The sequence below is a fragment of the Euleptes europaea genome, chromosome 3, assembly GCF_029931775.1.
Source record: "Euleptes europaea isolate rEulEur1 chromosome 3, rEulEur1.hap1, whole genome shotgun sequence".
Taxonomy (NCBI): domain Eukaryota; kingdom Metazoa; phylum Chordata; class Lepidosauria; order Squamata; family Sphaerodactylidae; genus Euleptes; species Euleptes europaea.
This window is the reverse complement of record NC_079314.1, coordinates 44,071,217-44,097,930: the sequence shown is the minus strand read 5'-3', so window position 1 is coordinate 44,097,930 and position 26,714 is coordinate 44,071,217. Positions and strand designations below refer to the sequence as shown.

The 26,714-nt window shown below is 42.9% G+C and overlaps 1 protein-coding gene across 1 annotated transcript in view; it reads right to left on the bottom strand.

Annotated features, from left to right (window-relative positions):
• Positions 1 to 22,105: 22,105 nt before the first annotated feature.
• SEMA3C (semaphorin 3C) overlaps positions 22,106 to 26,714 on the bottom strand; it is a 159,720-nt gene continuing 155,111 nt past the window's right edge. Inside the window, exon 17 of the mRNA XM_056845836.1 lies at positions 22,106 to 22,579. Coding sequence (XP_056701814.1) covers positions 22,166 to 22,579 — 414 coding nt within the window. The 3' untranslated portion in view covers positions 22,106 to 22,165. The remainder of the gene's footprint in view (positions 22,580 to 26,714) is intronic.

Below are 26,714 nucleotides of genomic sequence, written 5' to 3'. Positions count from 1 at the left end.
AAGAAATGGAGAAAGGGATTAGGAGGTGGGAGTGGGAAAGGGTAGCAAACATATACTCATGAACAAGTCACCATTCTAATAGGCCTTTCCTCCCTTTGAGACAGAGTAAAGTGGCAGGTTTTAGTCCTTATTGAAGGAGAATTATTTCTTATTCAGCTTTATTTCCAGGAGAGTACCCGTTGAGTTTTCCACTTCAAGAAGTAAGATCCCTTATGTTAATATATACCTTTGGGGAAGTTGCTACAGCTGGTTTCTTCTTTCATTCTTTTGTGGCACATCTTCTCAACTGTTATTGTAAGGCGTTTAGTGACTGGAACATCTGCAAAGTTATCCCTGATATTGCCAAATGTGTGGGCAATGAGTACCTGGCTATCTCAGACATCTGATACATACATGCTCATAGCTTAGGGTTGCCAACTGCCAGGTAGTAGCAGGAGATCTCCTGCTAATTCAACTGATCTCCAGCCGATAGAGATCAGATCACCTGGAGAAAAATGACCGCTTTGGCAATTGAACTCTATGGCATTGAAGTCCCTCCCCTCCCCAAACCTTGCCCTCTTCAGGCTCAGCCCCCAAAATCTCCAGGTATTTCCCAACCAAGAGCTGGCAACCCTACCTATGGCCAAATTGGGTTTTTTTGGGTAGCTGCTGTGGAGGTGTGGGGGTGGGGGGGTCATCATACTCTTGTTGTGGCCAGCTTGTTCTTCTACACTTTTGCCAACTCTAAATTGGGAAATACCTAGAGATTTTGAGGGTGATGCCTGGGGAGGGAGGGGTTTGGGAAGGGGTGGAACCTCAGAGGGGTTTAATGCCATGTATTCTACCCTCTAAAGCAGCCATTTGCTCCAGGAGAACTGATCTCTGTTGCCTGGAGATCCCCTCTAATTCTGGGAGATCTCCAGGCCCCACCTGGATGTTGGCAACCCTACCTTTCCCAACAAAATTCCGTGCTTTTTTTCTTGCTTCTGGTGGGGACTATAAATTCAGGTGGACTGGGAGCTTATGCTGGCCCAGGAGCACACAAAGTTGAGTGAGCCTTGCTGTACTACAACCCAGTCCTGCCTAAGCATAACCAACTATGATTGTCAGCTCATCCACAGCTGCTTCCTGTATAGCACTGCTGAAGGAGGCAACTGGTGAGCAGGCACAAATCACTGATGCTTCTAAAAGGGCTGAGCCTTGTGGCCCCTGTGGCTATGGTTGCCAGCCTCCAGGTGGAACCTGGAGGTCCCCTGGAATTATAATTGCTCTCTAGAAGTCACAGCAAGATTTCCAAAAGTGTACGAAGTCTGAATTTATATCTGATCTGTTTGTTTAGATGACCTAGTAGGTAGATATTTTTAAGGATATTAATTAAAATGATTGTTATTGTAGATGCAAGATATAAAAGTCTGAAGACGCTGATAGTAATTTATACCCGCGAAACAAGATTTAGTAACCCGGGATCTTGTCACGTTGGGGCGCGTTGCGCCTACATTTTGGCACAACTGCGCCTGTTGAACTTTGCCAGAAGGAATAAACAGTCCTCTATGAGCAATATACATCTCACCAGTGGTTGCTGGACAAGCAGGAGTTAACAGCAACACAGAAGCTCTGGAGGAAGCTGCGTGATTGGTTTGCCACGGTCAGCTGATCGGACCGCGGTGCGGCAGTCTGCGGCAGCCGACAAGAAAATCAGTATTGTTCCAAATCCTTGGTGTTTACTGGTTTGACTGTAACAACAATTGTACACACTTTTGATGGTTACATTTTTTTATGTACTATAGGAGTATAGAGTATAGTATATCTGTGTGTTTATTTATTGGTGGTATAAATTATAACTTGTAACTTTGTAGAATAGAAGTTTGAAATACAAAAAGAAATTGTGCTGTGGCTGCGTGTTGAGATATATTTTCCACAAGGATTTTCCACATTAATTAATACTGATAAGGTTTGTAGTTTGTCTGGCTATTGCCGTAATAATAAAATCATTCATTCGCATTAATTAATCAACACGCCCTTACTTAAGTGAATAAACAGTGGCACAGATTGCAACTGCACTGTGATGGGGCAGGTTTTTAAGGAGGCTGAAGCACTGGGGATGTTGCTGATGAGCCAATCAAAGCAAACTTTTACCAAGAGAAAGAGAGTGGTAGTACAGAATGATCTGTAGTACAGAATGATTGGCCTGAGTCTGATACAATCTTGTTCCCATCCTGATAGATTTTATGAAGTGGTGGTGGTGGTGGTTGATGTTTAAATAATCCTAGCTAAGCACTAGATTAAAATCAAGAAAAGCCCTTATAATTAATGGTTGGGACTATTTCCAAATAGCCAGTCCTGCTTTGGGAAGTTCATAACATTGCATAGCGTCTGTTTTAAAACAACAACAACACTCGCAGTGGAGCACAGAATTGGGCTCTAGCACCACCTAGAGATCACTCAAAGCAGGCCTTGACAAATTTTCTTCAACTAGAAGCTGCCCTCAAAATTTAGGATCCAAAATTGACTAAACAAAAGAGAATGCATTATTTGGACAGAAGCACTTCATGCAGTCACAACAGGTAGGTAGGGCTACCAGTGTATTGGGATATCAAGTTAATGTTTGTGTGTGTGTGTAAAATACTTGCAACATATGGTGACCCTATGATTTAATGATCTCCAAACAAGTCCCCAGAGCCCCATGACACAGAGTGGTAAGCTGCAGTACTGCAGTCCAAGCTCTGCTCATGACCTGAGTTCGATCCCAACGGAAGTGGTTTCAGGTAGCCAGCTCCAGGTTGACTCAGCCTTCCATCCTTCCGAGGTCAGTAAAATGAGGACCCAGCTTGTTGGGGGTAAAGGGAAGATGACTGGGGAAGCCACTGGCAAACCACCCCGTAAACAAAGTCTGCCTCATAAACGTCGGGATGTGACGTCACCCCATGGGTCAGGAATGTCTCTATGCTTGCACAGGGGACTACCTTTATAAATAAGTCTATCATTAACAGCCTTGCTCAAGCCTTGCAAACTGAGGGCCGTGGCTTAAGGTTTATAGCACTTAAAACCCTGAAGTCTATTATACTGAAACACATCATAGCACATTAATTGTCACCAAAATTATTCACATTAAAACAAATAAAATGTTCTTGAAAATATGTTGTATGTGTTTATAGTGCATTTAGGTTATATAATCTTATATTCAAATAGCAAAGTTGCCAAATCTTTGGATACTTAAATCCAGTGACTGGAGTTGTGGTTTCTTGTGGGTCCCCAGTTGTCTTGTATTCTAATAGCGAAGTCGGCCAGATCTTAAGATACTTAAATCTGGTGACAGGAGCTGTGAATGAGGAAGACCACTCTTTCTACAAACCTGAAAAATGTGAAATCTAAAAACAAATAAACAAACATTGGGGCATTTAAAAAACCCAAAAATGATAAAAGGCCCGTCTGCAGCTTTAAGCAACAGATTCCCTCAGTGGCCATTGCTAGGCAACCACAGCATTCCAGTCATCAGTTTCTGTGAGTAAAAGGCAAGGGGAGGGGGCAGGGCTCTTTCTAGGCTTATTTTGGTCTTTGAGGGAAGAATCACTGGGGCCAGGCCTGGTGTTGCCAGCTCCAGGTTGGGAAATCCCTGGAGATTTTGTGATGAAATCTGAAGAGGGCAGGGTTTGTTGCATAACTACTCCACTCAGCAGGTTGTTGTTTAAATAGACAAATAGAATACAGTAGTCATAAATAAAAGCTGTGTTTTAATAAAATGCTACATTTCTGTCTTTAAGTAGTCCTTAGTGATGCTAAAAAAGCCCCATGGCACAGAGGGTTAAGCTGCAGTACTGTAGTCAAAGCTCTGCTCACGTCCTGAGTTCCATCCCAAGGTTGACTCAGCCTTCCATCCTTCCGAGCTCGGTAAAATGAGTACCCAGCTTGCTGGGGGTAAAGGGAAGATGACTGGGGAAGGCACTGGCAAACCACCCCGTAAACATAGTCTGCCTAGTAAACATCACAACGTGACATCACCCCGTAGGTCAGTGATGACCCGGTGCTTACACAGGGGACTACCTTACCTTTAGTGATGCTAATGGTCGCTGATCAGTTTGAATCTTGTTGCAGTTTTGAAAAATGCAATCCAAACCTGTTCTTGGGTGATTGCAGCTGTTCTGCATCAACCAAAGAGATTGGGTGATCAGCTCACATCTGGCACCTTTTAACATGGTTTGGCTGTTGAACACATTTGTGGTAAAATGTGCTGCATCCCTAGTCAGGAGCACTATTCAGGCCAGTCAGACTTCATCTGGAGTACTGCATCCATTTCTGGTAAACGCACTTTTTAAAAACATGTAGATAAACTGGAAGTGGAACAGAAGAAGGCAGTGAAGATGGAGGGAGGGCTGGAAAACAAGTCCTATCAGGAACTTTTAAAGGAACTGGGGATGTTTATCTAGAGAAGAGAAGGTTCAGGGAAGAAATGGTGGCAAGCTACAAACTACTTAAAAGTCTGTCACATGAAAGAGGACAAAGAACCCCCCCCCCCACGCTGCTCTAGAAGGCAAGACTAGATTTACTGGGCTCATTACAGGTGGATAAGTTTTGGTAGAACATTACGAGAACCTTCTGAAGGGTCAGCTCAGGAACCAATCATGTGTGTGTGTGGGGAGGAGGTCAGATAGAAGCTAGACATCCATTTGTTGGGAATGCTCTAGCTTTGAATATCTTGCGCTGAGGGGGGGGGGGTTACACTAAATGCCATATAATGTCCCTTTTGGCACTATGAGGTGAAGGCAAGAAAGGCTACATGACTTGCTGACTCTTTCTTATCTGACTCTCCTTTCAAGAGGAAATTTGGCTTTACTGTCTACACTTAAATTCCAGGGACACCAAAATGGCAGCCCAGGCCCAGGTAATGTGGGAGCAGCTGCAAGATGTATCTTTTGCTTTGGGAACCAAACACTGAAATATGCTCCAGCATCCTACCTGGAGGATCAGCAGCTGCTAGGTTGCAAACTGATTGTGGAGGGGGAGAAACAGGTGGTGATCTGTGAGAAACTTTGAGGATTAGGGCCAGTGGATCTGGGAACAACTTGTCTGGAGTCTCAAATAATGCAGGCATCTGATGAGAAATGAAGTAGGACAAATCAGATGCTCTGCTGGACAGAATTAATTTTGAAACCTGGCTGAGATTTCCCATCTCCCCCTCTCCCTTTCTAGTTTCTGTTTCTCACAGCTGTGGCTGGATGGGAAACTTAACTTTCAATGGAGGGGTGTGTGTGTGTGAGGCTAGAGCTGCCCTGACAGCAACATCATGAATGCTCAGCACACGAGTGTGGCCAAGCAATATGTCTGGTTCAGTTTTTCACTTAGGAACTGAGTATTTTTGAGCATTCCCTTCTCTGACCAATGCCTTGTATAATAGTGCATGTGACAATGAGGCCCAGGGTACCACAGCTGCAACCTACGTTAAACCTGCCCCTTGTTATTCAATCCAGATTTTCCATTACACCATAGTTTCTTTTAAAAAGCACACACTCTGGCTAATTGGTTGCTTACTGAGTTGGCTTGTACATGGCTTTTCAGCATAATATGATTAGAAAATGTAGGTTTCACCCCAAGGTGGTGGTGGTGGGAAGCACTATCAAATTGCAGCCAATTTGTTGGGACCCTGTAGGGTTTTCAAGTCAAGAGACATTCAGAGGTGTTTTGTCATTGCCTGCCCAAGACACTTGCAGATTGAACATTAGCCCTGTATGCACAACCCTTCTCAGTTCTGACTGAAAGCATGGAGAAGGAGAACAGGCAACAGCTTGCTCACCACACCTCTGCATGATTACTAGTTCATGAGCACAGGGTCTACATGTGGAGAAAGCATCTGCGCATACACTCCTTCCTTGTGACTGGCCACACTGGAAAGCAGAGTCCCCATCAGGAGGAGTTAGAGTATGCATAGATGCTTCCTCCTAGGGTTGCCAACCTCCAGGTACTAGCTGGAGATCTCCTGCTATTACAACTGATCTCTAGCCAATAGAGATCAATTCACCTGGGTAAAATGGCCGCTCGGGCAATTGGACTTTATGGCATTGAAGTCGCTCACCTACCCAAACCCTGCCTTCCTCAGGCTCCACCCCAAAAACCTCCCACCGGAGGTGAAGAGGGACCTGCCCACCCTACTATACTACATGTTCAACCATACAGAAGACTCAGTGGGGGGTGGGGGGCAGCATGTTTGGACCCACAGTCCCTACCCATGCATTCCTTCAATGTGCAGAAGGGTTGCAAATAGAAGCTTTTGAGAGGCAGAGAGATGACGCAAGAGCAGGCAAGGAAGGCAATATTGCTGCTTAACCATCTGTAGACTCTGTAGATCAGGATATTCCTGTTTCCCCTTCCTGCTGCTGTCTACTAACCCCCCCCCCCACCTTGTTCTTGGAATATCAGTGATACAGGAGGAAAAAGGATGAATTGGTGGTACTCAACAGTACCTGTTCTCCAATAGAACAGTATTTATTCATTTTATTATTTATTTAATCTGAGAGTTGGAAGGTACCACCAGGGTTATCTCGTCCAACCCTTTGCCAATGCAGGAACTACAACTATAATATCCCCGACAAGTAGGCATCCAATCAGTACTTAAAAACCTCCAACAAAGAACCCACCACCTCACAAGGGAGACTGTTCCAGTGTCGAACACACCTCACCATCAGTATGAGGCACATCTGGTAGTGAGAGGTTTTTTTTTTTTTTTTAAGAAATATGGTCAGAATCTACCCTGGGCTAGCCTGCGACAGGGGATGAAGAGTCCATAGCTGAGGAGGATTCTCCCGCTACATCTGAGAAGCCAAGAACCTTATAGTCTCCTGCAGGGACTCATGCTTATCACACAATAGCAGGCACCAAACAGGGTTCAGATGGAGATGTGGAAAACCCTTCAATTTATCTGTCTATTTCTTAAGCACCTCAATCTCCTCCAGACCACAGAAAGAAAGCAGAAACCAAGCAGAGGCTTGGTTTGGTGTAAGAGTGCATGCCTGGCTGTTGGGGGAAGAGGCATTTTGAAAGCCAGTATTTTACTGTGACGTGCTGCACTGTTTAAATGTGTAAAAAGTAACCTGCTGAACTAGCTTAAGAATCTCACAAACAGCCGAACTAATGAATTAAAAAGTGACCATCAAAGAAGATCCGAACAGACAAGCTGTCAAGCATCCCTATGCAAGTCATAGATGCCTTTTGCTTCAACAATTCTTTCTAAATCTCTACCCCCCCTCCATCTGTCTCTTCTAACAGGGAGCCACATCTTTGCAGAAGAAAGAGTCAGCCCCTGGGATACATACAGAGGGCATTCTTCATTGAAAGTGTAATACGAAATGAATGCCAAGGAATCTGGAAAGCTCTCCTCCATAAGTCATGAGACAGAGGTTGTAACAACATATTTTTATTTACTTTTCCTCCATTTTTACAAGCTGTCAGTTCCCTTTCCTGATTCTACTCTAAGTAATTTCTCATGGCAAATGTTTCCTGAATTTTAAGCAACTTTGATGGGTGCCAGTTGGCCTGGCCGAGTAGTACTAACCACCATGTAGCATTTTCCTTTAAATCCCTTTGGCCTTGCATATTGGGCCTCTGTTCCTTTAATGCAAGGCCCAAAGGCATCTTCTAGTTCATATACATGTCTGGCTCTCAGAGCAAACTTAATGAAGTGGACACAGTTCTGAGAGCTCTTGAAACACTATTTGCTTTGTTCATGGCCTGCAATATGGAGCTGTCCATCAATCACCAAAATGCAATTACCATTAACCCATTTGTGATGAATTTTTGACGGGGAGTAGGACAGATTTTTTTTTTAAACCAGCCATCCCTCCCAACGTTTAATTTCAGGTTCAGTCTGGTTGACTTTGATCTCTTCCCTAGAGCTAGCCTTGGCTAAGAACCACTTCTCTTTGGAAATTGACCGATTACACAAATAAAGGGGAAAAGGCAACAGAAGAAGGCAAGAGACGTGAACCTTCATGTTGCTATGTTAAAATAATCAAGTATCAGTCGTGATGAAACTACCAGGCATTCTGCCAAAATGGCTGTGAGCTCAATACTCAATGCGGCTGCCACAAGAAGGCTTTGGATCTGTAAAGATTTCAAATTGGCCCTACTTGATTAGGGAGAGTCAGGCTTCTGCTAAGAGAGGCTGGATCTGGAATAGAAGTATTCGGACACACACACATTTAATATTTTGTTATTTGTCAATAGTTTTTCATTTGTTGTTTTGGCCAGAGTAATACTCAGATAAATCCAAAAGTCAGCTGGTTGGATTAAAAAAAGAAAGAATAATAACTTGTTATTTGTTATTTATTTAGATGTTATAGACCATAAAATAAAACAGGATTATAGAATTGCTTTAAAAAATAGTAAAGCACGTCGACAGAATGAGACTAAATTTACAATACTTAAAATGAGATGAACATTACAAAAATAATCCAGTCAAGTATATTCATAAGATTAATATAAATATAGTCTGAAAAAGTTCTGGGCAGTAAAGATCCCATGCTACCTTGGCTACGGCATAGATTTTGTCCAGCTCTGCCTTATTTTAATTGCTAGCCAAGCAAATCTGGCAAATAATAACTTGAAGAGACAAAATTCCTGACCACATTTGGGAAGAAGCTTAAAAGTATCAGATCCCTGTTTGGAACTACAGAAAAGAAGGGGGCAGGATTATGCACTTCTGAGTAGTTCTGGTGTTTATTCAGGGGAGCGGGTTGTAATATTCCAGATTTCTTTCTATACAAAGTATCTGTTTTTGCATGTTAAGGTGTTTCTTGACTGTGAGGCTAAAGATGGAAATTTCATTTAAAAGCACAAAGATGCAGCAATTTTTCTTTGATAACCCCACCCCACCTCCCACACACACTCTTGTTAACCTCAACAGAACAAAGCAAGCCTTCCCATTCATGTGTTAAGAAAGTAGTGGGTGGGCTGGTCTTTTTTAAAAAACAATGTTAATCAATTAACATTTATTATGATCAAGAGAACAGTCAACAACAATTTAACAGCACAGTTTACATACAATTGTAAAATTAATACATAGAGGTTAAAATTCATAGCTTCATTGTGCTGTAATTAGTTATACATAAAGTTAAAAGTTTGGAATATCTGCTTTTTTATGCACAGAATGTGGCCACTTTAAAGGTGATCTCATTGGAGTTATCTGCAAGGAGGAGATATGTGTAGAATTTTTCAGATCTTCCTGGGATCTTGGATAGAGTAGGAGTGAAACATATGGAATGGTTGTCCTTATAAAATGGACAATATAATGACACATGTTTCACTGTTTTGACTGTGTTCAGTTGTCAGGAACACAGGCGTTGAGGGTAGGGAATATGTAAGTATCTCCTTTCTGGTAGCACTGAGGGCAGACAATGTAAATGGGCTAGGGTGAAAGCTCTACAGTATTTGGGGAATTCTAAAGTTGGCCACCAAGACTAGATTAATTCATTCCATCGTATTCCCTGTAACTATGTATGGGTGTGAAAGCTGGACAGTGAAGAAAGCTGATAGGAAGAAAATAGATTCCTTTGAAATGTGGTGTTGGAGGAGAGTGTTACGGATTCCGTGGGCTGCCAAAAAAAAAAAAATCAATGGGTTATAGATCAAATCAAGCCTGAACTGGCCCTAGAAGCTGAAATGACTAAACTGCGGCTATCGTATTTTGGTCACGTCATGAGACGACAAGAGTGACTGGAAAAGACAGTCATGCTAGGAAAAGTTGAGGGCAGCAGGAAAAGAGGAAGACCCAACAAGAGATGGATTTACTCAATAAAGGAAGCCACAGCCTTCACTTTGCAAGATCTGAGCAAGGCTGTCAAAGATAGGACATTTTGGAGGACTTTCATTCATAGGGTCGTCATGAGTGGGAAGCGACTTGACGGCACTTAACACAAACACAAAGCTTAAAGATAGTTTGCCAGCACAAAGCTTTGGTTATGATTCCCTACTGCTGGATAGAGATTGTCTAAACTCTATCAGCTTGAGCTGTATCCCAGATTCATTGTTTTGCTAAGAGAGAGAAGCCAAGAAGTTGTATTTTATTCTCAACCACATCCACCCGACCTGTGTGGTAGCTATACAAAAGAATTAAGGTCGGGTTAATCCAGACGGGTTTTTAGCTTGAGCCAGAACTATGTAGCCTGATTCCAACTATGAGCTTCAAGTGACATCTGCCCTGATTCTGTTCTAAGAATTGCATTTGGTGTGCAACAAGGAACACCAAATATGCATCTAAGGAATTTAGATTTAACTGTTTCCAAGGGATGGAAGTCTTTGTATAAACAGATTTGTGACCTGTGCAAGAGTTGAGGTGTCACTTTACTTTGGAAAACTTTAATTACTCAGGGAATATGTGAGCCCACTTTCAAGCAGAAAAATCTCACAGACTAGCTGATGGCAATCTTTGGGCCCTCTCCGTAAACTGAGTCATCTGTGCCCTCCATGAACCTGTCAATTGAAACACTACACCTAGGTATTTGAAGATATTCAACTGTTCTATGGTGTATCCATCTATCTGCCATAGTGATTTTATTAAGTATGTTTTTTTAAATGTGTTAGCCTCCTTGATGGCCGTTATGAGGGCAAAAATGGGAGGTATAAATTTTGTAAAATAAAAATTCAAGATACATGTGCTGTAGTAGCATAGAGTGCTGCAGCTCATAGCTCTTTCTCAAGTACTTGGTACATTTGCAAGTTTTCTTGTAGAACATGAAGATATGTGTATTTTTTTAAATTCCATAAATATGCCATATAGTACAATTTTATATACTAAGTTATAAACAATTCATTTTATGTTGTTAAAGATAGGAAAGTAAGTATTGAATATATTTCAATTTCCCCCAAAATGTCTGCCTCCCCCAAGGGAAATGTTTTCTTTCCCCCTGTGGCTTCAAAATTTCCACCAATTTTACATCACTACCATAGCTACCTCTTAATATGGCCCAGCTGCTGTTATGGCTCAGACACACCACAGCCTGAACTCTTGCCTTTATGCATTCTCAGTTTTCTCGCTTCTAAATTCCTGTTTATTTGGGTTTTTCCCCACCAGTTCTGCATTTGTTTTGCTCCCTCTGATGACTGATTCAACCATACTGACTTTGATGGACCAAGGGTCTGATTCAGTAGAAGGCAGCTTCATGTGTTCACACAGCTTTAATGTGTTCACACAGCCCTATAGTATAAATCAGCCACTTTTTGTGCGCGCGCACACACACACACAAAAGGGTCCTGAGGCCACAATGACAATCAGCTCCTGATTTGGGGAAATGGAGCTGGGGGGGGGGAGAAGAATACTGCTACAACATTCTGCTACTACAAAGCAGATGGCCTAAGTTTGCTGGATCTCTAAAAGATGGTGGACAGTTCTCTAAGATTTTGATTAATTACTATCCAAAAGAATAGCCCAAGGAACGTACAGGGTGCAAGGAACAGGAACACATGAATGCTTGAGCCACAAGTAGTAGAGTCTTCCTCTGTCACTAGAATTGAGATAGTTGCCTTTAGAGGAATCTTCAAGCAACAGAAGAAGTATTACAAGATTGTTGGCAGCTAGAGCCAGTGTGGGATAGGAGCTTGATTGCTGGATTAAGTAGGGAATCCAGGTTCAAGTCCCTACTCTCTCCCACTGGGCCAACCATATTTTCTCTGCCTAATTTTTCTCACAGTACTTTTTGTGTGGATGAAATGGGGGGAAACTGACCTGATTCCTGGAAGGAATGGGAAGGAAGGATGGGAGGAAAACTCCCAAAACAGATAGGCACTTTGATGACCAAGGTTGCAGAAATCAGACTGGACTAGAAATAGCTCTTTTTCTAAACTGTAAACCACTAAGTTTAGGAAAGCATCTTTGTATCCAAAACCAAGTAACGCTGATAGAACTGAATGCCTCCAACGTTATCTATTATTACTGCAACAGAAGAATACCCCTGTGACCAGGATGGCCCAGGCTAGCCTGACCCCATCACTTCTCAGAAGCTAAGCAGTGTCAGCCCTGGTTAGTACTTGAATGGCACCACCAAGCAAGTTCAGGGTGGCTATGCAGAGGCAGACAATGGCTGACCACCTCTGTTCATCTCTTACCTTGAAAACCATACGGGGTCGCAAGTTTCTTAATGTTGCCAAAGGGAAGGAGGTTTGGGAGGAGAGGTTAAATATAATTAAGAACACCAGTCCAACCTGAAATGTTGGATCAGGTGACAGTGATGCTTAAAGATCCTGTGGCTTCGCATAATGGCTTCCATAGCTGAATGGGTAGCTTTAAGCAACATTAGGCAATGTCGCCATGTGCAGCACATTGTGCATGAACCAAACTGGATTTCATCAACAAGTTCCAAATGTTGTGATGCTGAATTAAGTTAATTACTTCCATCAGTGTGTGCGATTTCTTTAGTATCTCTAGGGAGAATTTTTTTGTCTGAGTTTTTCCCACCGCCCAACTCCTTTAAGTGGACTCTTGTGATAAATATCAGCTTGCCCTTGCACCTAAGAGGTACAAACATTCAGAAAAAAGCACCCTGCTTGGACATATTTCTGCCTATGAGGTGCTCTGCTTTTTCTAGTCTAGATGACTTTGCTTGCCCTGACCTGGGTAGCTCAGGCTAACCAGAACGTGTGTAATCTCAGAAGCAAACAGGGTTGGTTAGCAGTTGGATGGGAGACCTTCAAGGACTTCCAGGTAGGGCTGTTGAAAAAAAAAATTCAGTAAAGTTTGGCTTCGGCAAAATTCGGCCCTTTTAAATTCGGGAAGTGCTGAAGTCCGAACTCCCCTGCTTCGGATCCGCGAAATTCGGTGTGAGATCCGGAGTTCGGGGGAAAATTCGCCCCCCCGCGGGCCTTCACGGGGCTTCCATGAAGGCGCGCAGGGGGCTCTTTAAACAGATCTGTGCCTTCCAGCTGTGAGGCGCAGATCTGTTTCAAGAGCCCCCCACGCGCCTTCATGGAAGCCCCGTGAAGGCACGTGGTGGGGCGAATCCCGAATCTGCTGAATTTATTCACCGAACACCCTGAAGTCGGCGATTTTGGCTCCCCCATTTCCGGCCTTTTTTTGAGTTCGGTTCGTCCCGAACTAAAAACCGCCGAATCGGGGGTAATTCGGCTGTTTTTCAGTTCCGGACGAACCGAATCGACAGCCCTACTTTCAGGGTGCTACGCAGAGACAGGCAATGGCAAACCACTTCTGTTTGTCTCTTGCCTTGGAAACCTTACAGGGTTACCATAAGTTGGCTGTGACTTGATGGCACTTTACACACACACATGATGCTGCTTAGAACATCTGACTCTATCACCAAGGGCATGTTCCATTTGCTTTTGAATATGTCATGTACATGTTGTCTCTGTTCTGTGTTGTATGCATTTCAGTGTTTGTTTATTAACACTAGAAATTACTTGAAAGCCCTCAAACGGTAGTGAAGAGTTCACACTGCCTACATCTTGGGGAGAGAGTGCATGCATATATAAACAAGCACACTCTTGTCAAGAGGAAATTTTGGATCACCTGCCAAAATCTTTGCAAAAAGCAATCACCAGCATAGATCCAAACAAAGCGGAAGCTTGGTCAGGTGATTCTTAGTGCAACACTTACTTGGAAGTAAGCCCCACTGAAGACAGTAGGATTTACTTAAGTTTGTGCTGCTTGTCATGCTGTTCACAGCTGTCAATTAGAGCTTCAGGTAGATCAGCCCATTTTCAGAATCTCCTCAAATCACCTGAGTTTCCCTTCTTTTTTTGCATGCATTACACATAGCTGTACAGGAGAACCTGTAATTCCATACCTTATAATGCTCTAGGTTCTCTAACGATAAAGCAATTGGCATATTGTTTTATCTTTTTAACAGATTTCTTAATTCCCCATCCCCATCTATATTTTCTTCACAAGTATTCAGTCTGAACGAAGTGCTTTTACCATGAGTTCCTTCCCTCCTTTCTCAATCATTCTACATTGATTTCTAGCCAGAGATTCTGTGTGTCAGGCCTAGCCTGTACAGGAAATGCCAGGCAAGGTCTGACCGAAGATGTTTATGCTTACTGCAGGTGCTGGCCAAGGTCAACTGTAGCAACTGCCAACTTGTGTTTTGACTCTGGACTCTGTGTGAATCTTACCTCAAGGGGAGGGGGGTTCTCATGGCAACCAATGCTTTTGATTTCATATATACCCTGTACCATGCTCTTAGTCCTCATTAGTGCCATCTTGCTTCTAGCTGCTGTAAACCTATGGATCTTCCAATAAATTAACTCTCTTTTGGACTACTTGTCTATGGATGTTGTTTATGGGATTGTCATGGGACAAGTGCTTACACTGTGTTTGTGTCATTAACTGGCCTGTAGATCCCTACACCATTCATACACCATGAAATCAACTTGACATTTACCAAAAATTTGCTTGTGGATTTTGTCTGGGTAAATTAATATCAGCACCAGAGTTTAGTTTCCCCCCAAAAACCATAGCATAAGATTTGAACTTTTCCCACATCTCTGGTTTTGTCAGCCTTGAAATCAGTATCCCTTCTACAGGTCCAGTGTTTCTAACAGAAAAATGAGACAACCACAAATGAGAAAATATGTGCCATTAAAGGGCTGCCAATTCAACCCTGGCCACTAGCAAGGGATTTGGGGATAAGGTTGCCAGATCCAGGTTGTAAAACTCCTGGAAAGTTTGGGGTGGAGCCTGGGGAGGGCAGAGGCCTCCCTCCAAAGCATCCATTTTCTACTGGGGAACTGATCTCTGTAGTCTGGAGAGGAGCTGTATTTCCAGGGGATCCCCAGGTGCCACCTGGAGGCTGGCATCCCTTATCATATTTCATAATATGGTCCATCTCTTCTCTGCTTTTACCCTGACCTGGATGGCCCTGGCTAGCCCAATCTCATGAGACATCAGATTCTAAGCAGGGTCGACGCTGCTTAGTACTTGGATGGGAGACCACTAAGGAAGTCCAGAGTTACTATGCAGAGCCAGACAATGGCAAGACACTTCTTCTTGTCTCTTGCCTTGAAAAGCCTATGAGTTTGTCATGTCGACTGCAACTTGACAGCACTTTCCACCACCGTTCTCTGCTTAAAGAGCACTGCAGAGGGTAAGCCATGCTGCTGACTCCAAAATTTATCATGCTGAAAGCAGCAAAGTAGATGTTTGGTCTACACAATCTATAATAATCACGGGGCATGACAACAGAACGGGTCAGTATAGGATTGTGAGCTCTTTTGTTGTGCACTGTGGTGATCAATGGTAATTGGACAACAGATCTGATGCCCTAAATTTGAGACATGGATTAATCCAATCCTTTTTCTTGGATTAACAGCTGAGGAAAATCTTATGTGCAGGAAAACTATAGGTCTTATTTATTTAGAAAATGTATATATCTTGGAAGCAGATGTGCAATAGCCTATTAGAACGTGTTCTGCTTGTTCATTGGTATCAGACGAACTCAGGGAATGGAGCTACACCTAGGTATCATCTGTGAAAATGGAAGGCTGCTTTGGGAACAGGAGCCTGATTTCCTGGATCAGTATAAATGGCTTTTTGTGTGTGTCTAAATAATTGCTATCTTAGGTTTTTCCGGATTGCTTCCAGTGCACACACATAGCAGCCTAGCCACGTGCATATCTAGCAAAGAAGTCAGGTCTAATCTAGCAGATTAAAAGACCCAAAAATAAAGCAAAACAACAACAACAACAAAAAGCACATAGGTCATAAAATAGCTTTAACACCCTTTATTTGTCAGGCAAACAATATTTGGGATATCCAATTAAATAGTACTGGGTCCTTTTTAATCCAAGGTATAATGAATATTCATTGTTTCATCATGCTAAAATTATACACATATTATATATACTCGGTGGAAAAGAGGGTGCTTTTAAAAAAGATGAAATAGACATATCTACAGGACCAATGATCTCAAAGAACACATGGTTAAATCAAAATTTCATCCAACTTTACAAATGACAAAAAAGACAAACAAATCTAGTACACACTGATGAAGAAAATTAGTATTGAGCATATCTTTACATTTGGCAAATTATGTCTACAAGTAGTTTTTTTAAAGAATATAATTATATACATTATTCAGTATCCTCAAAACAGGAAGGTATTAAATAGCAAAAAATAAAATTACAAACTAAAACATTCATGTTACCTACATGTTGATTGACACTGAACAAGTAGACACTTTAACAAAACTCTAATGGATGCTACCCTGTACATTTTAGATCAGGTTTGTTCATCATATTTTGGCAACTCTGTGTGGAGAGGTAAATCTGGGACTGCAGGACCAGAAGGACTCAGTCCCCCAAAAGCTAGTCACAGCTAAGGCCAACTGAAAATAATGACACATTCTTTTGATTTTGCTGGGACTTTGTTGCACCTATACTTTGTTAGTCTGTGTGTAAACTTACCAGTAATGAGATGAAAAGTTTCCATTCCTTTCCGTTTGGACCATAAAAACTGTTGGTGGCTAGAAATCATGTAAAGTCTTTTCCCCATACTTTTTAGAAAAGTAGAAAAGCTAACAGAGAATTCTTACCGTGACTCCTGAATAGCATTGTTAAGAGGACTTTTCTTAATTTCTCATTACCCATTTTCTCTCCCAAATCCAACAATCCATTTCTTTTCCTTTTTTTAAGTCTGTTTTGAATCAATTCTGTTCTGATCAAAGTAGAAATTTGAAGAGAGGAGGGGCAGGAAAGAAGGTTCTACAAAATTTCAGAATTTCATTCTGCAGATGCTCAGAGGCAGGCACTGCAATCCCAAAGCATCCTACCCTCCTGCTGGTGCACCCTGTGGTGTGTAACACACACACACACAAAACCAACGACCATGCAAGGGCTGAAATTACACAAGGGTGCATAGAGGTGTAACAGAAAGCAAGAAAGAAACAGAAGAGAATTCTTATGAATGAGAAAAAAGAGTATAAGAAGAATCAATGGACATATCTAAAAAAGGCAATTTCAGAAAAAGAAATTCCACACCTCATAACAACACTGTATGTATGTAGTGCTGTCAAGTCACAGCCGACATGAGGTCCCCATAGGGTTTTTAAGGCAAGTGATTATGCAGAGATGATTTGCCATCACCTTCCTTGGTTGTCTCCCATCCAAGTAATAACCCTTCTTAGCTTCTGAGATCAGATGAGATCGGGCTATACTATACCATTCCACATCCCCATAACAATACTACTTCTGAGCAAAAGAAGCCCAGATTTTCAGAGGTGATTTTGAAGTTAATACAGGAGACATTCTGTTACTGAATGAGACCGTGGAATTATTTTGCAAGTTATTATTATTATTATTTTGGTGTAGAAGTTGTGTCATGCACAATAATTCCTCTACCCACAAGGTTCTTCATCTCATGGAGATGGTATCCTTGGTGGGATGGAGGGTTGTGTAAAATGAATGGTGTGTCCTATTGTCTCAGTAACTACGTTTTCCCTGTATCTCTGCTCTAAAATCAGTGCTGACAATCAGTGGCCTTTTTTTTTTTGCTCAAGGGAGTTAAATTGAAGGCAGTTCTGGGGTTGTTCACACACAACATGACCATATGACCTAAGCATAGAGTGCAGAAGAGGACCTCTGGTTTGTTCCAGATTCTCTGCTACATTGGCAGAGCATAATGTGTGACATGCAGGTCCACCAACAAATGCTTATATGAGTGAAAGTCTCACCCGTGATCCCATGCATGCACCCAAAAGGGACACACATATTGTTTGACTAGGGATAAATGCATGGCCTTCACATTGTACATCATGCTCGGTATGCAGCAAATGCAACCTACAGAGCTGCTACCATCCCTCAACACATGTAAACTAGGGGCTGACTGAACCAGATTTCTGTTTTAGTACCATGACCCTGAGGTTGCTGCTGTTCCACAGGTTGCTGTAAGCATAACATATGAACAAAGCCTTAGAAACATTGTCCTCGTCTGGAGTAAACTCGTTCACGTTAAACTTCAATAATTACACCTAGTTGAGGTCTTGAATCTCAAATACGTTGCAAGATCTTGGAGCGTGGAGGGTTGGAGTGGCTACAAACTAGCAAACAAGCTTTGCCAATACATAAATATTTCATGCAGCAGGAAAAACAATGTTAGTTTAAGTTTAATCCCTTAAACAGTCATAACATCATAGCTATATCTAAAGCAGCTTTTAAAATATTATTTCGGAACTTGAGGCTCTGCTGATTTTGTTAAATGAACCACGTATATTTCCATTATTTTGTTTTTAATAAACATAGCTAACTATCATCATTCTATCTATCACTGTACATCATCTGAAAGCAATGAGTACCCTTTACAGGATGATATAAAAGTTGCATCAACAGCCCCATGAATGTGGTTGGTTCAAAACGGAAAGAGGATGGCAGGATTCAGATTATAATACCTACACAGGATCAACATTCAGACTGCAGGAGGTAGTTTTATTCTGAAGTCCAATATAATATTTGGGTTTTCTAACTTGGCTAGCTTCGTGACATCATATATACCCCTTGAGAAGGCACTGGGCAGTGGTCTATCATTCCACTGGAAACAACTAGTAGGCTATCCCAGAGCCCCTTCAAATGCAACTTCCTGATACACAACTCATTGGCTCAACAACATGTATTTATAACGGGAAAGAATATCAAACAGTACAATAGCTGGATGGTTTCTGACATGTAGACTCCTGGATAAGAAACAAGTGGCGCTTGAAGCATCCCTTGCATCGGGCTAAGCTAAAAATTATATGTTCCATGGGAATGCCACCCCAAGCAGCATCCTCATGTTTCCCTCTTAACATATGGGAACATTTCCCCTGTCCAACATCATTGTCTGCAAGTGAAAGTTTCCCCACCACATTGATGTCACAATGGGGGTTATATGTTTGCAGATGTTACAGGGGAGAAAGAACTCACCACGGCAACACCATTTTCAGTAGCCTTTCTGTTGCATCTGCCATGTGTTAACTTGGTCTTGAATTTAATTACTGGGAAAATATCTGGGTAATGTCTAATACAGTGCTCCCCAGTGTGGCACCTGTGTACATCACAGAACCAGCAAATGAGTTTCCCAGTGCCCATTGGCTTCTTCCCCAAAATAAATCCAATCCTGACTTTCCTCCCCCTCATTTAAGCAAGAGGTGCTTCAGAAAGACCAGGAAGCATCTCCTTTTTATCTTCAGGATGCATCCATTCGTATACGGCTTCCTCCATCATAGGTCACTTGGCTTGGAACATTCCAACGTTTTGTGATTTGCCCAGCTGCCATGTCAGTCACTTTATAGTGGCGGCCACTCCCCAGTCTCAATATTCCAGAAGTGTCCACAGGCTCAAAAACATCGAGAACCCCTTGTCTAAGACAGCAACCCACATCACACTAGTAATTCTGGAGAAGTGACAGAGAATAGGATAGCTACATACTTTGGCAAGTTTATTTGTTCCTTTATAATCAAGGGGGTATTAGAAATGAATAAGCAAAACAGATGGTAGAAGGAAGCATGGTGAGGTTCAACAATGTTGGCATCTTGGTATAAATAGAGCTTCAAGCTCTATGATAGAAGTCCCCAAACTTTCTGAGCCAATGGACACCTTTGGAATTCTTACCCAGAGTAGTGGTTGCAACCACAGGAGGAAGAGCCACACACAGAGAGGAAGCCCAAGTACAGGCAATTAAAAAAAAATACTCTGGGAGAAAGGAGTGAGAACGAATAAAACAGACACTGTGGTGGCAGCCTGCCACTTAAACAACATTACTTCTGCATAGCTAATCAGAACTCCAGTGGCCAATCTGAAATCCTGCTGGGCGAGATTCCCACATGGCCCCACTTACTTTCTAAAAACACTAGGTGGGGCACCAGGAAAACTGTCAGATGGCACAACGGTGACCACAGCTACCATGTTGGGGATCCCTGCTCTACGAAGTAAATGAAAAACTTGTAAGACTTAATTATTTGTTAACTTTTGCTGTCAAAAATGACTCTTTCCTGTACAAAATGCAGAAAAAAAGGGGAATGTGTATATGTTTTAACATGTTTACTCTCAGAACTTCAACTGAAGCCTATGGAAGACAATAAAATCGGTTTCTGCATTAAGAGACCACACACAGGGCCAGGGGACATTTCTATGGTATTCTAAACAATGTTGGAGCAGCTACATGGGCACAAGCCTTTATATTGGACTTGATCTGGAAGCAGTGAAGAGGCCCCACCCACAGCTCTGCTGTTTGAAGTGCATGTAAAAGAGATCTCAATGGACAGGCTGCCAACCAAGGTAGCTTATGGGAGTGCTGGCTGAAATGCCTTTGGGAGGACATACAATTTCAGCATGATCCCCACAATACCTTAGTGCCACAGGAGTGGCTTTGATGTATCTGCTTCCATTGCCTCTCTGACAATTTGCGCCAACTGCCACGATTGCTTCCATGCCACACTTGAGTCCCTGGTTGGAGATTTCAGGATAGGGGAGAGTTTAGCACTGATCGAAGTTAGCTTATCAAGTAGCTACACGAATGCTGGGGAAATTACTTCTTGGGAAATTGTAATCTGTATTTCCAAGTGGTTTGGATCTTTTAATTCTGCATCCACGTATTGTTAGTAGTGGTGCCAGTTCTCATGTGTGACTGTACAATTCAGGAAAACACACATCAGAAACAATGCAATGGGTTGGATCCAGCGATGAGAGTACAAGGACTGAAGGTCTTTCCTGCATTCTCTTTCCTCCTTTCTGACCTGGGAAAAATTAATTCCTAGCATCATGGGACCCATGTGGCTATTAGAGGGGGGGGGGAAACTGAACTGAGGAGGAGGAAGGGGGTGAAATCACTCTCTCCTCCCTCTTCCAACAGCACAGCCCAGCTTCCTCTGATGGAAGAGGAATGATGGGCAATTTGGCCCCCAAGCTATATCCCCCAAGCCCCTGTAGCTATCAGCTGACATGGGTCCTAAAACTCTGAGAATAAACTTTTATGGGACCAGAAAGGACTTCTGGGGGTAGAACAATGCAGGATAGATCCATGATGAACGGCACCTTCCAATGGTGGATCACTGGATTCTATCCAATGTATCTGTTCTAGTTATCTGCATAAATTTTATGACAATCTGTCCTAATTGCCCATTATTGTGTACTCGAGGTTGGTTTGTGAATAGAGGTTTTAAAAGTGTTGAGTAATAGACTATTCAATACATACTTAAATCTTTCCCTTTGATTGGGTTATGCCATATTTTCTTCCCGCATCCTCTTCCATCAGTTTTTTGTTTTGTTTTGTGTGTGATGCAAAAATGGTTATACCAAATGAAACAGGAAGACCTGCCCCTGCCAAGCAGGACCATAAAACATCTCACTTTTGGTTTACATTATTCTGGTCTTTCATGGGTTGCTCTGGGGGGCAAATACCAGTTCTCACGGCATGCATTCATAAAACCACTATATTCACTATCCAGATCATACACAAGCTAAATGGCCCAGAGAATGGTCTGAAGGCATCTGACCTGGTTCTAATGATGAGATTAAGCTGTGGCTTGATAGGAAACCACCTTGAAATCAGATGGAAGATGTTTGGAAGAAGGATTCAGTACACGTATGGCAATAATAGAAACACAGTAGTGTGGCTTGCCATGTCAAAAAGAACTGGGAATTATATATATCTCCTGTGTCTTTAATACAAAGATGGGAAAAGACATTAAGTTCCTTGCTTTGGCTGCTGGTAAGAAATTGGCTGAAGTGTTACCCCTCCCCTTCTTCTGCTTGGAGGCCCCCCAAGGAGAGAGACAGTACCAGTAAGAAATATAAGTTACCTTCATCCCTGCTGTAGATATCCCCCAAACTCTCATATCCATCATAACCCAAACTCTTTCTTTTCCTTCCCATCTTGTATAACTCCAAGCTGGGCAGTCACTGCTTCTTTTGTTTGTTTGTTTGTTTGTTTTGTTTACTCCTTAGGAAAAGACAACTGACAACAACATCCTATGAGAATAATCAGGTTTACAGGTAAAGTAACAATGGATCTAGTCTCAGTGGCCGCTTCACAAACAACATCTCTTTGGGTCTGTTTTGTTTTTCCTCTTTAGCTTAGATAGGTTTCATTTCATTGGAACAAACTGCTGCCAGGCTTGCTTTACTATGTTTTTTTCTATGCTTTCAGCAGGAAAACAAACAAACAAACAAAAACTCCTCAAGGGAGGATAAGAAAAAAAGTTTGATGTCCCACGACAAAACCTTATGATCCAGGTAACTGATTCCTTCTGTTCCTACTTTTCCTGCTGTTGATGAGGGCCTTTAACTTCCCATAATCCCCTCTCATCTTCTGAGAATCTTCTGCCTGCTGCCCGAGCTGTCTCGTGTCTTTGCAGTATTGATTAATCATCTGCAGTTCCGAGTGGCTGAAAGTGCCCACCAGGTCCTTCGGATGAAACTGTAAAGCTTGGAGGGAACTGGCCCAGGTCCACGGGGACCACTTGTCGGTCATGAAGGCCACCATGTCTGAATCTAGCACCTTGAAGTTAATCTTGGCTATTGTCTGCTTGAAGCCGTTTTCGGTTGCGATGCAGTGGTAAAGCCCTCGGTCTGGCTCCTGGACTGAGCGGATCAAGAGCCCTTGTTCGGTCGCTATGATCCTTTCGTTCAGTTTGACCTAGAAGCGATGCCAAGCAAAATGGAAGTTCTTTTAGGGGTTATTGTGACGTTTTATTAGGCTAAGATATGGAGCTGTATCTTGGTCATTCCCCTCTGGACTGCTCACTGGGTCAAGTAGAAGCCTGATCTATGGGAGGTCTGATGAGCAGACTGAAAGGGAATCATCCTCTGGGGTGTTCCCCTTTTTCCTGCAAACATTGGGGAATTGTTTTGAAACCCTGCACATATATGCAGCTGCAGCCCTGAGATACAGGTATCCCAAGAAAAGCAAACCTCCCCGCAACCCCGCCAATGGTAACAGAAACAAATCTCCTGCAAATTATCACTTTGTGCATTGAACAGTTTTTAAAAATTTCAGAACACAAAGGAATTTGATTTTTTTGTTTTGTTTCTATGATACAAAAGAGTACAATCATGCAGTTCTGTAGTATACAAACAAACAAAACCCAAAACCCATTCAAAGTAAGTCCTTATTGTGCTTTTAATTTTTGTGTTTGTTTTCAGCATACAAAGGGCTAGGTTTGAAGGGATTTATCTAATTTGAGGGTTATGTTGCAGAAATACACAGATGTCATAAAAAAACAAAAAAATAGAAAATCCTTCAAATGAAGACCAAAGGGATGCTTTTGAAGTTCGTTCTGAAGTTCTCTCTCTCTCTCTCTCATACACAAAACAGTACAGTTTTGCAGTTCTGCACTGGAGAAAAAGAAATCCTTTCAAAACTAGCCCCCTGCCAACAAATCTATATTGTTTTGGCAAAGAGGTAGTTTTGACTGAGTTTCTTATTCTTTTATGTGGTACATTTATGCTTGCCAGAGGACACTGAAGTAGGGCTGTTGATTCGGTAAAAATCGAACCAGAAAAATACCGAATAAATCCAAATTTGGTAAATTTTGGGTTTGGGTTTACTGAGTCTGTGAAATTTGGGAGGTTGGCAAAGCCAAATTTGCCATTTCTGAAAAGCCGGATAAAAATCTGGCTTTTGGGGAACGTCTTTCCATGGCTCCTGGGGGTCATATTTGCAGGTAGAGATCCCAAATTTTTAGGGTAGCTAGAAGGGACCCTCCTTGCAAGAACCCCCAAGTTTGGTAAAGATTGGGTCAGGGGGTCCCGAGTTATGCGGTCCCCCCCATCCACCCATTGGAATGATTGGAAGCAGGCAATCCTTAATGTGCATCTAGAGAGCGGCAAATCCAAGGCAAAACTTCCCGTGCATAAGCGGCCAGAGTCTGTGTGTGTGAGTCTGCTAGAATCGTATTGGATTATTCCTAAATCCTGACTCTGAGTCCCAGTCCCTGCTCCTGATGGAAGAGAAGACATCCACATTATGACTCATTTTGGGGGATTTCTCTATAACTTTTTCCCTGTGTGTGTATGTGGGGGGGGGGAGAGATTCTCTTTGTGTTTGTGTGTGTGAGGGGGGAAGCCAAGGGGGGTGGGCTTGATTGCCTCTGCATGGGACTGTGCTTTCTGCTGTTTTCACTGGTTGCCAACTTAATCTGGAGTTAACTGTGGGTCAGTGTGTGAGTCTCTCTCTGGCTGGCTCCTATTGTTTCCAATGGGCTGTGCAGCCACTCCTGTTGTTTATAACGGGATAGCCTGTCATTCGTTTTAGTACATCCCATGTCAGTGAGTCTCTCTCTGTCTGGCCCATTCTTCTCCTTCGTTTGGAATTTGCGTCTTCTGGTTCGAGGGGGCTGTTCTGCTGGGGGGGGGGCTTGATTGCCTCTGTGGAGTGTGATTTGGGGGGGTTCCCTGTCCTGGGGGGGGCTTCTTCTCTTTGCGAGTGTGATTGTTGCTATGGAAGATTTTAATCCAACAGCATGACATCTTTCAATACTGAAGATATGCAATATGCGCAGGTCGCACTTACGCAAGTAGCGTTATAAGATGCACTTTGGCTGTGTTGAAATGAAAAGATATGTACATTACCCATGTTAGTTACGCTGTTTACTTACGCTTTGAGCGGGATGCACTTTCGGTGTAGTTACATCGGCTCTTAGAAGCCACAGACTGGCTTCTACTGTGTGTGTGTGTGGGGGAAGCCAAAGGGGGCCCCTGTCCTGGTGGGGGGGGGGCTTGATCTCCTCTTTGCGAGTGTGATTGTTGCTGTTTTCACTGGTTGCCACCTTCGCCTGGAGGTGGGTCAGTGATTCTCTCTCTGGCTGCCCCAGAAACAATGGGAGATTTTGCCTTGGATTTGTTACTCTCTAGATGCACGGTAAGGATTGCCTGCTCCCAATCATTCCAATGGGTGGATGGGGGCGACCGCATAATTGGGGCCCCCCTTACCCAATCTTCACAAAACTTGGGGGTTCTTGCAAGAAGGGTCCCCTCAAGCTACACTGAACTTTTGGGACCTCTACTTCCAAAAATGCCCCCCAGAGCCACAGAAAGCCACAAATGTGTTTTTAATGGCTTTATTCCAATTGGGAGGACCCCATAATTCGAGGCCCCCTGACCCAATCTTTACAAAACTTGATGTTATTGCAAGTAGGGTTCCTCCAAGCTGCCCTGAAGGTTTGGGACCTCTACCTCCAAAAATGCCCCCCCGGAGCTGTGGAAAGCCGCAAATGTGCTTTAAATGGCTTTATTCCAATGGGAGGGACCCCATAACTTGGGCCCCCCTGACCCAATCTTTACAAAACCTGGGTGTTCTTGCAAGTAGGGTCCCTCTAAGCTACCCTGAAGGTTTGGGACCTCTACCTCCAAAAATGCCCCCCCAGAGCCACGGAAAGCCACAAATGTGTTTTTAATGGCTTTATTCCAATTGGGGGGGACCCCATAACTTGGGCCCCCCTGACCCAATCTTCACAAAACTGGGGGTTCTTGCAAGTAGGGTCCCTCCAAGCTACCCTGAAGGTTTGGGACCTCTACCTCCAAAAATGCCCCCCCCGGAGCTGTGGAAAGCCGCGAATGTGCTTTAAATGGCTTTATTCCAATGAGGGGGACCTCATAACTTGGGGGCCCCTGACCGAACCTTAACAAAACTTGGGTGTTCTTGCAAGTAGGATCCCTCCAAGCTACCCTGAAGGTTTGGGACCTCTACCTCTAAAATTGCCTCCGAAGCTGCGGAAAGCCATGAATGTGCTTTAAATGGCTTTATTCCAATTGGGGGGACCCCATAACTCAGGGCCCCCTGACCCAACCAGTTCCTATACATTCCTATGGAGGAAGGGGGTGACCCCTTCCAGACCCCATATCTCCAGACCCCCTGACCCAATCTTCACAAAACATGGGGGTTCATGCAAGGAGAGTCCCTTCATGCTACCCTCAAAATATGGGATCTCTACCTGTAAAAATGCCCCCCATAAAGCCATGAAAAGGGTTTAATGCATTTAAATGGCCGAATTTTTCAGGAATCTCGAATTAGAGCCAAATTTCCACCTTTAGGGGAATTCGGCATTCGGGTTTTCCCGGGGGGGGGGGAGGCCAATAAACCCAAACCCGAATTTTCCCATTTTTTTCCCAACAGCCGTACACTGAAGAACAATAATCCAGCTGTCCTCAATCAGGGATACCATGCATAGGTGCAAAACCTCATAGTGGGCGAACCAAGCTGAAAGAATTTCTGAGGAATTTTTGTGATCTGTTCTCCACAACAGGCAAACTGAAAATGCATTCCCCCAAGCCCACCCTACTTACTCTCTTACTTGCTTTACTAAACTGCTTACTCACTTGCTTATTACTCACTGTGCCAGGAAAACGGAAATTAAACATTTTTAAAGATCTTCAGATGTCTAGTTCTGCAAGCTAGGGAACTCTTGGCGATGCATTTATCCCAAAACCTGTTAAGGCATTAGTTGCTTGCTTATTCATTTACTTGCACTTCTTATAGCCTATAAACTGTAGTCATTTATGTGCTGAGCAGAAGAAAGTTATATTACAATATTTTATACTGACACCTTAAAAAAATAACGTGCAGCCCTAAAACTGTATGACCGTGTTAAGTAGTTATTCATTTGGCTTTCCAGAACCAGCATGACATTTAATCACCAAGGTCTAACGGCATCTATCAGTCAGCTATATCTTTATCAATCCTCTTCCTCATTCCAAAGGGTAATGGTGCAGGGGAAATGCCTGACAAACCTACTACTTTCCATTCTTCATGAGGTATCCAACTCTACTCTCAA